Here is a 14,356-nt window from a genome sequence, read left to right as displayed (position 1 = left end):
CAGTTGAAAGACAAGACAATGTTCAGACTTGAAATCAAGAGCTGGAGGTGTGAAGGGCAATATTATGATTCTTGCCACGAAGACAAGTTTCCAAACTGTGCTTCGTTAGTTGAAAACGGTCCAGGGATTGACAGAACGGTATGTTGGTCCAAATTCCTATCAATTTCTCTGGGCCAGGGGGGATAATAATAATTTCATCAGAGGTGGGTTTTACATAATTTTACCACCGGTTCGCCATGCACCAAAAATGCCTTCCACGTATGAACCAGTAATGGGTTTCAAATTTTTTTACTACCAGTTCTGTGGGTGTGGGCGTGGCTTGGTGGGCATGGCAGGGAAAGGATACTGTAAAATCTCCATTCCCACCCTGCTCCAGGGGAAGGTTACTGCAAAATCACCATTTTCTCCCGATCAGCTGGGACTCGAGAGGCAGAGAATAGATGGGGGCGGGGCCAGTCAGAGGTAGTATTTACCAGTTCTCTGAACTACTCAAAATTTCTGCTACCAGTTCTACAGAACTGGTCAGAACCTGCTGAATACCACCTCTGGAATGTATGCACCAGAGGTGAAATCCAAATTTTTTTTACTACCGGTTCTGTGGGCGTGGCTTGGTAGGCATGGCGTGGCGTGGCGTGGCGTGGCTTGGTGAGCGTGGCAGGGGAAGGATACTGCAAAATCCCCATTCCCTCCCTACTCCTGGGGGAAGGATATTGCAAAATCCCCATTCCCTCCCCACTCCTGGGGGAAGGATATTGCAAAATCTCCATTCCCACCCCACTCTGGGGTATTCGCTGGTTCTCCGAACTATTCAAAATTTCCGCCACCGGTTCTCCAGAACCTGTCAGAACCTGCTGGATTTCACCCCTGCTTGAGTCCCTCTTCTTTGTTTCTCACTTCCTCAGTGTATCTCAACCTTGGCAACTTTAAGATGTGTGGACTTCAACTCCCAGAATTCCCCAGCCAGCCATGAAGTCCATACATCTTGCTGAGGTTGAGAAGGTAATAGATATAAGTGGGGCGGGGGGGGGGAACCCATCCAATGTTTTTTAGGGTTCAAGGACAAGGATTGGATCTTCCACAGCTGGCAAAGTGGATCCTGATCTCAAAATGTTGGGGAGACAGGGAGGAGGTGACTTCATTCATCTCCTTCCATAACTTCGAGCACCAGAGTCCGAGGTCCTGTCACAATGAGGTTGCTCACAGTCTGATAATCCAAATGTAAAACATACATTCCATTCACTGAGTAGACAAATTGGCAGACCTGAAAGAGGAAGAAACAGACGAGTAAAACACCCCTGAACTAAACAACACTTTATCTATCATCCCTCTCTCTCTCTCTCTTCTCTCTCTTTCGCTCTCTCTCTCATCTCTCTTGTGTATCTATCTTATATCTATCTACTAATCTATCATCTATCTACGTCTCAGCTATCTATAGTAGTGGGCAAAATTGTGGAAACCTTTTGGGAAAAGTGTATTTTTGAGGTTTGGTGGCTAATAACACCACTTTTTTTTTTTTTGGAGTTTCAAGATAATCAAATTCCACTGCTGGAATGGCCTGGGAATAGCCCAGACCTTAACCCAATTGAAAATCTATGGAGCCGACCAAAGAAACTTGTTAGTCAGAAGCGACCCAGCAATAAAACCCAGTTAATAGAAGCCAACATTCAATCTTGGTTTCACATTATAACAGCTGCAGAACTCAAAGACTTGGTTCACTCCATGGGAAGACGTTGTAAGGCTGTAATTCATGCTAAAGGTTACCCAACTAAGGATTAACTGACATGGTGATCATTTTTGCATATCTGATTTTTTCCATGGTGATAATTTTTGTATATCTAGTTTTTTCTACGTGTTTCACTTTTCTTCTTTATACTGTAACTGCTATTCTAAAAGCAAATCCTTCATAAAAGTTATTGCATGACATTCTTGATTAAATTATCTTTCCATTGATATATAATTTTATGGTACTACTCCCCCCAAAAAAGTGGTGTTATTAGCTAGTTTTAGAAAATACACTTTTCCCAAAAGGTTTCCACAATTTTGACCACTACTGTATCTACGTCTCATCTATCTCTCTTCTACTTCTATCTTCTACTGCCCCCCAGTAGTAACAACGTTCCGTCAGCTAGTAGAATACTCAGCATTCCTTGGAAAGATAATCCTTAGGCTAAGGATGCTGGGAAGTGCCCCAATCAAGGAACTCAAAGAAACAAACACTACACAGGCTAATCCTTGAGGGAGATGGGCAGTTTAGACATACGATAAACAAACATACAGACAGACATACAGAAGACAGACAGACAGACAGACAGACAGACAGACAGACAGACAGACAAGAAACTACCAGGAATCTTCTCACCAACATTGACAGGGCAAGCCACTTGTACATAAACAGAAAGTAAACCCCACTCCCTTCTAGCACTGATGATGTTAACTAGTTGGGTCATGAAATGTTTGCAAGAAAATAACCATGAAACCCATGATTCTAGGCAAGCTGGAGATGTCTGGGATAGTAAAGATTCCAGGCGCTAGTATTGAAAGTAAACATTTCCCAGGCGCTAAATTCATTTGAGTTTGGATCACTGGAGCATGGCTGGCCAGGTCCTCCAAGAGAAAGGACAATATCAGCTTCCTGTCCATGCTAGGAAGTTTTCCACCTCCCAATCTTATAAAACATGATGGATGGAAGGTCCTTTGTCTGGGAAAGGAATCAGAGATGAAGATCCTCTATACCTAATTCATGAGGCTCAAATGTAGTACCTTCATGCCAGCAGCAGCAGCTGGTCCTCCTGGATCTACGGCTTGGATGTGGCATGGCTGACCTCCACGGACTACAAAACCCCAGCCAACTGCATCCCCTACAATCTGCAAATGAGAAGGTAAACAAGGAGGAGGAGGAGGAAGGAGATGATGGAGGAGGAGGAGGAGGAGGAGGGGAGGAGGAGGAGGAAGGGATGAGAAAGAGGAGGAGGAGGAGGGGAGGAGGGGAGGAGGAAGGAAGAGGAGGGGGAGGAGGGGAGGAAGGAGAAGGAGATGGAGGAGAGGAAGGAGATGGAGGAGGAGGGGAGGAGGAGGGGAGGAGGAAGGGAAGAGGAGGGAAGGAGAGGGGGAGGAGGGGGAGGAAGGAGAAGGAGATGGAGGAGGAGGAGGGGAGGAGGAGGAGGAAGGAGGAGATAGAGGAGGAGGGAAGAGGAGGAAGAGGGGGAGGAAGGAGAAGGAGATGGAGGAGGGGAAGGAGATGGAGAGGGAGGGGAGGGGGAAGGGGAGGGGAGGAGGAAGGGAAGAGGAGGGAGGAGGAGGGGGAGGAAGGAGAAGGAGATGGAGGAGGAGGAGGGGAGGAGGAAGGGAGGAGGAGGAGGAAGGAGGAGGAGGAGAAGAAGGAGGAGGAAGGGAGGAAGAAGAGGAAGAGGAGGGAGGAGGGAGGAGGAGGGGAGGAAGGAGAAGAAGAAGGAGAAGGAGAAGGAGAAGGAGAAGGAGAAGGAGAAGGAGAAGAAGAAGAAGAAGAAGAAGAAGAAGAAGAAGAAGAAGAAGAAGAAGAAGAAGAAGAAGAAGAAGAAGAAGAAGAAGAAGAAGAAGCCAACTTTATCTATATATCCACAAAACGTTATTGCTTGATTCTTCCTTTGGCCCATACTTCTACAGACTTTGTCTGTGTTTCGAAACTCAACATGGTTGGGCCTGGATGGACTCAGACAGGAAAGCCTAGGAAACTCCAGGCTACAGTAGGATAGGAAGTCAAGATGCATCTTGGAAAAAAGGCCAATGACAAATGACTCTGATATCCATATCGAGAAAAATATATGGATGTTTCCACAAAGTCCTCCAGAATTAAGGATGGGAAACTTGGTAGGTCATCTTTGGTTGATGCTATGAAAAAGTACCATCATTACAGCGGTGAAATCCTCTGAAGTCTGCTACCGGTTCTGTGAGTCTGCTACCGAGCGCACGCTTTGTGTGTATGCGGGCCCGAGGCGCACCCACGCAGTGCTAAAAAAGGAACATTTTGAAGCCTTCTGAGTCTGCAAAGGTAAGTAGAACAGCGAGGGGAGGGGAATCCGCTGTGCCACGCGATTTAGATTAGCTAGAAAGCAGGAAATCCGACAATTCTAGCTAATATAAATCACACATCAAAGCTGATCGTTGCCCAGCTGATCTTCGGAAATACAGGTTCGCCCGAATCGGTAGCATTTTTTACTACTGGTTTGGGAGAACCGGTCCGAACCGGTAGCATTTCACCCCTGCATCATTACCACTTGGGTGCAGTGGTGGGTTGCCCCCAGTTTGGACCGGTTCGCAGGAACCGGTAGTAAAACCAGAGGGAGGCCCCGCTCACCGCCCCAGATGTCGTCATCAGTGATCTGCGCATGCTCAGAAACCCAATCCTGTTGCGAACCGGTAGTAAAGGTAAGTAGAAACCCCCCCACCCCCGCATGGGTGGCAGACCACCAGTCTTAAAATAGAGCAGTATTTCTCCACCTTGGTCTCTCTGAGAGGTGTGGACTTCAATTTCCCAGCTGGCTGGGGAATTCTGGGAATTGAAGTCCACACTTTTTAGAGCGGCCAAGACTGAGATAGACTGAGAAATCAAAAGCCCTGCTGAAATAAAAAAGTGGAAGATGATTGATCCCACCATTTGTCAAAGACGTGACATGGATGTGTCCATCACTTCAGTAGGAAATGACCTGGCGGTGAGGTGAAACTTTTATCTACAAATACCGACAGGCAGGCATGTTCTGAGTTACAACTCTCAGCCAGAAAGATGGATTTCTGCCACAAAGCTAACTTGGTAACCTATAGACTCACTGTCAGTGTTTTCTTGATATAAGGTGCTCCGGGTGTCAGAAGCTCTTCATTGGTGACAGGTTTCTTCAAGACTTGCGTGGAAAGGGAGAAAAATTGAAGATTGGGTTGGATTGGATTGGATGAGAGAGATATTCTAGCTTTTCAAATAATCACATTTGACAATTTATTCTCAGTTGCATTAAGGTTAAGAGAACGAATATGGGTATTTTAGAAAGTTGATTATTACAGTAGTATTCTAAAATATTGGTATTATTTGCTTAAATTTAGAGGGTGGTTGTTGAATCTCTAGGCGGGATAGACAGCACATAAATTTAATGAACAAATCAATAAATCGTTACTGATTATCTTCAAAACTAAAAGAAAGTTGCAGACCCTTCAAAGCGTTGGTTGTAATTATTGGTCACTTTTATAATTTGTTTTGATCAATGGTGAAATGTAAAATTTGTTACTACTGGTTCTGTGGGCGTGGCTTGGTGGGGAGTAATGTGACTGGGTGAGCGTGGCCAACTTTTTTTTTTAACTTTTAAAACCATTTTTTTTACAACCTCTTTAAGAGGTTGTAAAAAAAATGGTTTTAAAAGCCTCTGATGATCCCAGCTAAGCCACGCGATCATCAGAGGCTTTTTTTTTTTTACTTTTAAAAGCATTTTTTCGGCCAAAGAGGTTGGAGAAAAATTTAAAAATGCTTTTAAATTTTTTTTAAAAAGCCTCTGATGATCGCGTGGCTCATCTGGGCATGGCGGGGGGGGGCAGGGAACCACCCGCCTCCATCGCTACCGGATCGGTCTGAACCGGGAGCATTTCACTCCTGGTTTTGCTATTCCCTTTCCCTGTTATGTTTGTTTGTATTTTAAAGTTTGACTTTGAAATTTAATAAAGATTTTTTTTAAAAAAAGGAAATGGGAAAATATCATAGGTAGATCTGTTACCTGTCTACCTGTTACATTACAGGTAGTCTTCGGCTTACAGCCCAAAATTTCAGTTGCTGAGCCAGATACTTGTTAAGTGAGTTTTGCCCCCATTTTATGACCTTCCTTGACACAGTTGTTAAGTGAATCACTGCGGTTGTTAAGTAAGTAACACGGCTGTTAAGTGAATCTGGCTTCATCCCAGTGACTTTGCTAGTCATAAGATCACAAAAGGGGATTCCAGATTTGGATCATGTGACCGTGGGGATGCTACAAGGGTCATTCAATGTGAAAAATGGTCATAAGTCAGGTTTTTTTCAGTGCTGCTTTAACTTTGTGCCTTGGTGGCGCAGCAGACTAAAGTGCTGTTAAGTAGCATGAGCTGCCTGCAATTACTGCAAGTTTGAATCTCACCAGGATCAAGGTTGACTCAGCCTTCCATGCTTTCGAGGTAGGTAAAATGAGGACCCGGTTTGTGGGGGCAATAAGCTGACTTTGTATAAAAAAAGAACACCGCTTGGGGGGGGGGGCGAAAGCCCTACTAAGCAGGTATATACAAAAGTATGAAGGTATTGCTTAACGCATTGTAAGCCGCCCTGAGTCTCCGGAGAAGGGCGGCATATAAATCGAACCAATAAATAAATAAATAAATAAATAAATAAATAAATAAATAAATAAATAAATAAATAAATAAATAAATAAATAAATAAATAAATAAATAAATAAACTTTGAACAGACACTAAACGAATGGTTGTAAGTCAAGGATTACCTGTATACAATCCCCACCTGTGAGGCCGCCTCTTGTTTCATGTTCCACTTTTTTTAAAAAGAAAAGTAAACATAAGGAAGAATGAAGAAGCTTCTTAGGTGACAGAGCTGAAGAAGCTTCTTGGAGGGGAAGTGAAACGTCTTCAAAGAAAAACCAGAATGTCCGGTTGCCTCTTGGAAAAAAAAAAGCACCTTTGGGACCACCAGGACCTGGAGGGCTGAGAACCTCCGTAGACATAAGGAAGAATGGCTCACCAGATTTAGGATTGCACTCAACAGCAGGCACCAGTCCCAGGTTTGGGGAGAGGTTGTAATAGAGACTGGATCCTCCAGCCAAGGAGGTCACACTGCTTCTTCGGACAGCCGAGACAATTTTGATTTCCTTATTAGTTTGGACTGAAAAATAAACAGTGTCATGCTTAGTGCATAGACATTGACAACTGGCCAATGCAAATGGATTCTCCACAACAGGGGTGGGTTCTACTTACCTTTACTACCGGTTTGCAATGGGATTGGTATCCCGCTCGCGGTCGTGAAGCTTCTGCACATGCGCAGATCGCCGATGATGACATCCGGGGCAGTGGGTGGAGCCTCCCGCCGGTTTTACTACCGGTTCTTGTGAACCGGTCCAAACCGAGGGCAACCCACCACTGCTCCACACACTTATTATGGCTAAAAGACTAATATGGCAGCACGGTAAAGATAGGTCTATGGTCCCCTATGGTTTTTTCCGTTCTACTTTTTCACTTATTTTTAAGCACTTATTACACATTTTTATAACCTATGTTACACAGCCTTCTCTGTGGGGGCTCCTGCCCTCTGGAACGAATTGCCCCCCCCCCGGAGATGCGGAGGATTCCCGACTTACGCACTTTCCGCCAGGCCCTCAAGACGCTTTTATTCCAACAAGCCGGGCTGGCCTAATTTTTTTAAATTTTTTAATTGTCAATTCTTAATTTTTAAATGTCTAAATCGGGTAGTTTTATTTTAATTAGATATGGGCCAAACTATTTAATATTTTTTTAAATTGTTTTTAAATTTTATATTGGTGTGTTTTGTGCTGGCTGTACACCGCCCTGAGTCCCTTTGGGAGAAGGGTGGTATATAAATTAAATTAAATTAAATTAAATTAAATTAAATTAAATTAAATTAAATTAAATTAAATTAAATTAAATTAAATTAAATTAAATTAAATTAAATTAAATTAAATTAAATTAAATTAAATTAAATTAAATTAAATTAATATTTGGATGTTGTGTTCCTGTATTGTTTTTTTGTTTCTCTTGTGTGTGTGTGTATGTGTGTGTGTGTGTGTGTGTGTGTCTGTCTGTCTGTCTGTCTGTCTGTCTGTCTGTCTGTAAATTAATGCAGCATTTGACCAAAACTGCAGCATTTCACATTCTTCTGTGAAACGAGTTTTATTTCTTTAGCCTTTCCAGATTAATAAATAGCATTCTTTTCTGAATCTGGGCAAATTGTAGTCATAGCAATAAGAGCACAGGGTGAAAATATAAATGGATTTGTTGTAGCTCAGGCCTTATAGCCTGCCTTGCTATTCTAAGCAAATTGAGGGCCAGGAGCTGAGATAAGGGAGAATTTGTCCCCATTTCAAATTTTCGTGCAAAAATACATTCAATTGACATCTGTCCAGCATGGTTCCTTAACCACCAGCCACCTGCCTCCTGAAAATCATTTTTTTTCCCCAAACTGTTTTGTTGACATTCACAGTTCTCTTTTCTATAGCTATTCAAGGAAATATATTCAATAAAACGTATTCTGGAATGCATGCCTTGAAGAAAACCTGCACAACCTCTATGTGATATTACGGCAATTTGTTTGGCCCAAATGTGTCATTATTAAAAAAATTTTGGACTTCCGGTTTGCGAGCTTCGGCGACGGCGGTGATTTTCTAAGACCGCCAGCCCCGCCGCCTGTAGAGCCGCCCCGCGAACGAGGAGCGGCTCGAAAACTCCGAAATCTTGAAGATTGCAGGAGCAGAGACAGCAGGGCACAGGTTGAGCCCCTGTAACCCCCCCAGGGAATTGTTTCTGGGGGTGAAAACAGGAGCGGCTCCCTTCCAACCTGCGGAGACTCCGGGCGGCGTGGGACGATTCTGCCTTCAGCAGAACAAGCCGACAGCAGCAAACTCTTAAAGTGAGAGGAACTAATTCTAACAAATAGCGGAAATACCAACTTGAATCCAGAAACCTGAAAATTGCAAGTATTAGTGCTTTATTGACTTTTTAAATCAAGAGAAAGTGAGCGAGTGAAAGTGATTTGGAAAAAATATGGCGTCCAGCGCTTGAGTTAACGAGCTAGTGAAAGTGAATTTGTGAAGCCTCTCTGCTTTGCTACAAAGTTGAAAAGTTGCTACAAAGTTGTCTTACCTAAAGGAAAACATTTCTTTTTGCTAAAATTTGACTTTGCTTTACTTCAGTTTTATTTGACTAAATTTGGGGGACTTTTTTAGAAGCTTTTGTGGAAGAGGGAAAGGAAAAAGAACTTTCCTCTCTAGAAAAATTAGCCTACGTGGCACAATGGCTTCAAAGAAGCAGGAAGGGAAGGCATCAGGGGGGGGATCCCCCACACACAAACATCAAACGCAACTTCCCCCTGCTCAACAATTACAAACTCAGAAAAAAGAACTTGATGTGGGAGATTTAAAAGACTTTATTGCTAAAACTTTGGATGAAAAATTTCAAGAATCTCAACAGGAAATAGATCATAAACTTCAAAAATCACATGAGGAATTTCTGCAGGAAATTAATGAAGTTAAAGATATGGTGAAGCAGAATCAAAATATGGTGACCAAAAAAATATCAGAAGTGGCGTCTGGCCTGGCAAATTTTATTGGGAAAGTTGATTTTAAAGTTGAAGAACTCAAATTAGAAGTTAATGTTAGGATGAAAGATAATGACTATAAAATTGAAGAAGCTGATAATAAAATGCAGAGAATTGAAGATGAGATTGTCATGATACAATTCCGGGCGATGGAATTTGCCATACGGCTTCGGGGAATTCGAGAGGAGGAGAGACAGGATTTGAGACAAGTTTGCTCTGAAGCCCTGGCTAAGATCTTACAAGTTAACCCTGATTTGGTATTTCACAAAATAGATAAAATTTACAGAGTCAACTCTTGGGTGGCCAGACAAAGACAATTGCCTAGAGATGTGGTCATATACTTTACTGAGAGAGAAATTAGAAATGAAATCCTCCAAAAATCTTTTCACACCTCTGTAGAAGTGGGGGGCTCACGACTTGTAGTTTTTAAAGAATTACCTCCTAAAATGCTGAAAGCTAGAAAAGAGTTTGGTTTTCTTGTTAAGGAACTGAAAGACTTACAGATACCCTTCCGGTGGGATGCACCAGCTGGGATAATTTTTAGATATAAGGGAGAAGGATATCGATTGAATACCGTGGAGAAGGCACAACATTTTTATAGTACTATTCTTAAGGAAAGAACACCATCTCCACGTACATCTACAGTTTTGGAGATTAAGGAGAGTGAAGAGAGGCAGTCGGAAGAACAGCCCAAGCAAGAATTAGAAAATGTGCAAGGTGCAGAAGGAGGTTTTCTGAGTGAGCCCTTGCTGGATTCTTCTCCAATTTTGGATTTGATTCAGCTGACTGAAGTTAAAGATCAACGTATAACTAGAGCTCAATCCAAGCTACTTAAACAAAAGCAACAACAACAACAGGAAAGACAAGACAAGATGGCAGCTAAGAGTACCCCACAAGAGAGTGGAGCTATGGGAAGAGCAAGATCGAAGCTTTTGGATGAACTTCAAATATTTTGCTCTGCGCTCCAGAAACAGGCCGATGACCCTTAAGTGTCTATCTTGGAATGTGAATGGGTTGAATTCAGCACAGAAAAGGAAGAAAATATTTACATATTTGAAACAATTTAATAATGATATAATTTGCTTACAAGAAACACATATTACAACTCAAGATCAGAAATATTTGATAAATTCAAAATTAGGAGTGCATTATATATCTTCAACTTCGCAGAAAAAGAATGGTGTGGTTATTTATGTAAATAAAAAATTAACAGCAAAAATTATAGAAGTAGATCAAGATGGTAGGTTTGTAGCAATTGAATTGCTTACAGCAAATGGTCAAATTCTTTTGATTGGAATTTATGCTCCTAACCAACAACAGGATTGTTTTTACAAGATGTTACATACTAAAATATTGCAATGGGACTATAGATCTATTTTATTTATGGGAGACTGGAATGGAGTAATTGATTCTAAATTAGATAAAAAGAGCTTGGCAAAGTCTAGAATTAGACTACCGCAGACTTTTTTTGACATGAAAGAAGATATGGAACTAAAAGATGTTTGGAGAATACATAATCCGAATGAATTGGATTACACTTTTTTTTCCGATAGACATAGATCCTTTTCTAGGATTGATTTTATTCTGTTGTCAAATGATTTACTTATTAAGACAAAAAGAACAAAGATTTTTCCAAGAACTTTGACTGACCATAGCCCTGTATGGATAGAAATTGAGATGGATAAGGTTGAGAGACGTTCTTGGAGATTAAATGAGAACTTGTTTAGATATGAAAAAAATACAATAGAACTTAAAAAGCATTTGAAAGAATTTTTTGAAATAAATTTGAATAAAGGTACCCCAATTGAAATTGTTTGGGACGCTAGTAAAGCTTATATGAGAGGGGTACTTATCTACATGAATTCTAAACACAGACTGTTCCGACAAAAGAAAAGATCTGAGTTGGAAATGGAAATAAAGAATAAGGAACAGTTACTTATTAAAAACCCAACAGATGAAAGGATAAGAAGTGCTATAAAACTTTTGAAAGACCAATTTCAAATGCTTATGGCGGAACAAGTTGCAACAAGTTTACAATACGCAAAGCATAATACATTTTGCAATGCTAATAAACCGGGCAGATGGTTGGCTTACACACTGAGGAAAAAACAAAGTATACGGACTATTGATAGTATTGACATTGGAGGGAAAGAAATTTTTCAACAAAAATTAATTAAAGAAGCTTTTGTGGATTATTATACTAAATTATATGCCAAAGAAGAGGTGCAGAATGGACTTATAGAAAAATATTTAAAGGATAAGAGAATTACAAAAATTACTGATCAACAAAAGGAAAGAATGAATTACCCTATAACAGTGGAGGAGATAATAGCAGCAATTAAGCAGCTAAAAACAGCTAAAGCGCCTGGCACGGATGGTTTGACAGCAGTGTATTACAAAACTTTACAAGCTGAAATGGTGGAACAACTTAGAGATTTATTTTGTAATATTCAACAAGGGGGTAAAATACCCCCATCTTGGACAACTGCTTATATATCTTTGATACCAAAGGAACAAGTTGGTCCTAAAAAACCAGAGAACTACAGACCAATATCTCTTTTGAATACAGACTATAAAATTTATGCGAAGGTATTAGCCAACAGGTTGATGCCAGTAATTCAAAAAGTGATTCATGAGGACCAAGCGGGATTTATTGAGGGCAGATATATGAAGGATAATGTAAGGCAAGTAATAGACTTATTGGAATATCTTGATAAGAATAAACAGATTTCTGCAGTGCTGGTTTTCTTGGATGCGGAGAAAGCCTTTGATAGAGTGGATTGGAACTTTCTACTAAAGACTTTAAAAAAGATGGGCTTTGGGGACCAATTTATACAGGCGATTTCAGCAATTTATCAAGAGCAAAAAGCACAGATTATTATTAATGGAAGTTTGACGACAGAGTTTAAAATTGAAAAAGGAACAAGACAGGGATGTCCGTTGTCCCCACTTTTATTTATATTAACATTGGAAGTCTTGCTAAATATAATACGGGACTCAAAAATCTTGAAAGGTATAGTGATAAGGCAAGAGGATTATAGAATAAAGGCATTTGCAGATGATCTGGTTGTTACCCTATCACAACCAATGGAATCAATAATCCTGATGAACGACATTATACAAGACTATGGTAGAGTTTCAGGTTTTAAACTGAACTCAAAAAAGACTAAAATGATAGTTAAGAATATGACACAAGATCGTAAACATGAGCTTGAAAGGAGGGCAGGTTTTGAAATTGTACCTAAGGTAAAATATCTTGGAATTCAGGTTGCAGAATCAAATATGAAATTGTTTCAAAATAATTACGAGGTGTTGTGGCGAGAGGTTCAGAAAGACATGGAGATCTGGAAAAAGCTGCAACTGTCTTTACTTGGAAGAATAGCAGCAGTTAAGATGAATATTTTGCCAAGATTTCTGTTTTTGTTTCAAATGATTCCGGTGCTTAAAAGTGATAAACAACTGAAAGTCTGGCAGTCTGGTGTGAATAAGTTTGTCTGGAACGAGAAAAAGCCGAGAGTGAAATTGAAAATTATGCAAGATGTTCCAGAAAGAGGAGGCCTTAAACTCCCAAACCTACAGTTATATTATGATGCAGCAGCTTTAACTTTAACAAGTGACTGGTTTGGAAATAAAAAGGCTGGAATATTGAATGCAGAAAGTTTTGATCTTGAATTTGGATGGCATGCTTATTTATTTTATGATGATAAAGTTGATAAAGTATTTAAAAGTCATATACTCAGAGATTCTTTGATGAGAGTTTGGAAGAAGCACCGACTCAAATGGGATTATAAAATACCGCTATGGCTGGATCTTGGTCATACCTTGTGGAATACAAATATAATGTCACTCGGGGGGTTTTTATACAAAGAGGTTCTTTTTACAGATGCGGGCAGATGGCAGCTGAAGACATTGCAGACACTGTTGGACGAAGGGATTAATTTAACCTGGTTACAATATAATCAATTACAAATGAGATGGAAAGAGGACCAAAAAACTGGTATTATGTTGCATGAGGAAGAATTGGTTAGACATATAAGAGAGAAAGGTCCAATGCATATTAAAAGGCTGTATAATGTTTTGTTAGAAAGAGATTCAGAAACGGAATTAGTTAAAGATTGTATGATTAAGTGGGCACAGAATTTTGAAGAACCAGTGATGCTGGAAACTTGGGAAAAAATTTGGGTTCAGAATGTTAAATTTACACAGTCGCAAAACCTGAGAGAAAATTTTTATAAAATGTTTTATAGATGGCATTTAGATCCTAAAAAGTTGTCATGTATGTACCCTAATGTTCAGCCAAAATGCTGGAGATGTGATTGTGTAGATGCTACATATTATCATGTTTGGTGGACCTGTAGGAATGTTAAGGCTTTTTGGATAAAAATTTGGTGGGTCATGCAGAATGTTTTGAAGAAAAAAATTCAATTTTCTCCACAATTGTTTTTATTGGGTATAGTTAAGGGTTTTACACGGGGTGAAATAAAACTAATATTGTATATGATAACAGCAGCTAGATTGTTGATAGGTAAATATTGGAAGAATGAAGCTTTGCCTACTATCGAGGAATGGACTTTGAAGATGGCCAGCTTTGCAGAGATGGCGAAGATTTCAGCGTATCTAAAAGATTGTTCACAAGAGACTTACGAATGGGAATGGAAAAGGTGGATAGAATATGTTCAGAACAAATACCAAACCAGAAAGTATCAAATAGCTTTTATTTGAAAATAATGTATTAGAAATATTTTTATGTAAAGAGACAAAGAGGAAAAATTATATAGGGGGAGGGATGGGTTCAGGTTTATATATTAGTGTTATTAGTTATGAGTATGTAATAGGGAAGTCTGGGGGGGGAGGGTTAGGGAGGGTTAGGGTGGATGGGAAGTTTGGGGAGGGAGGTGGGGGGGTGAAAAAAGGGGTGAAAATGTAATTGTAAAACTTTTGCAATAAAAAAAAAAAAAAAAAAAAAAATTTAAAAAAGTAGGAGCAAAATCGAATACTTTGGGTGAAACATGTTCAAACAAGCATGCATATTTTC

The 14,356-nt window shown here is 40.2% G+C and overlaps 1 protein-coding gene across 1 annotated transcript in view; it reads right to left on the bottom strand.

The window, feature by feature from the left end:
• Positions 1-1,123: 1,123 nt before the first annotated feature.
• Positions 1,124-14,356, bottom strand: part of LOC139314491 (DEP domain-containing mTOR-interacting protein-like) — a 45,307-nt gene continuing 32,074 nt past the window's right edge. The window contains exons 6-9 of the mRNA XM_070940136.1: positions 6,736-6,876; positions 4,804-4,874; positions 2,761-2,865; positions 1,124-1,261 (exon numbers count right to left, since the gene is read on the bottom strand). Coding sequence (XP_070796237.1) covers positions 1,136-1,261; positions 2,761-2,865; positions 4,804-4,874; positions 6,736-6,876 — 443 coding nt within the window. The 3' untranslated portion in view covers positions 1,124-1,135. The remainder of the gene's footprint in view (positions 1,262-2,760; positions 2,866-4,803; positions 4,875-6,735; positions 6,877-14,356) is intronic.

This window comes from Pituophis catenifer, unplaced genomic scaffold, assembly GCF_029215685.1.
Source record: "Pituophis catenifer annectens isolate HBS135680 unplaced genomic scaffold, rPitCat1.0.hap2 SCAF_3, whole genome shotgun sequence".
Lineage (NCBI taxonomy): Eukaryota > Metazoa > Chordata > Lepidosauria > Squamata > Colubridae > Pituophis > Pituophis catenifer.
The sequence above is the reverse complement of the archived record's forward strand: the minus strand, read 5'-3'. Positions and strand labels throughout refer to the sequence as shown.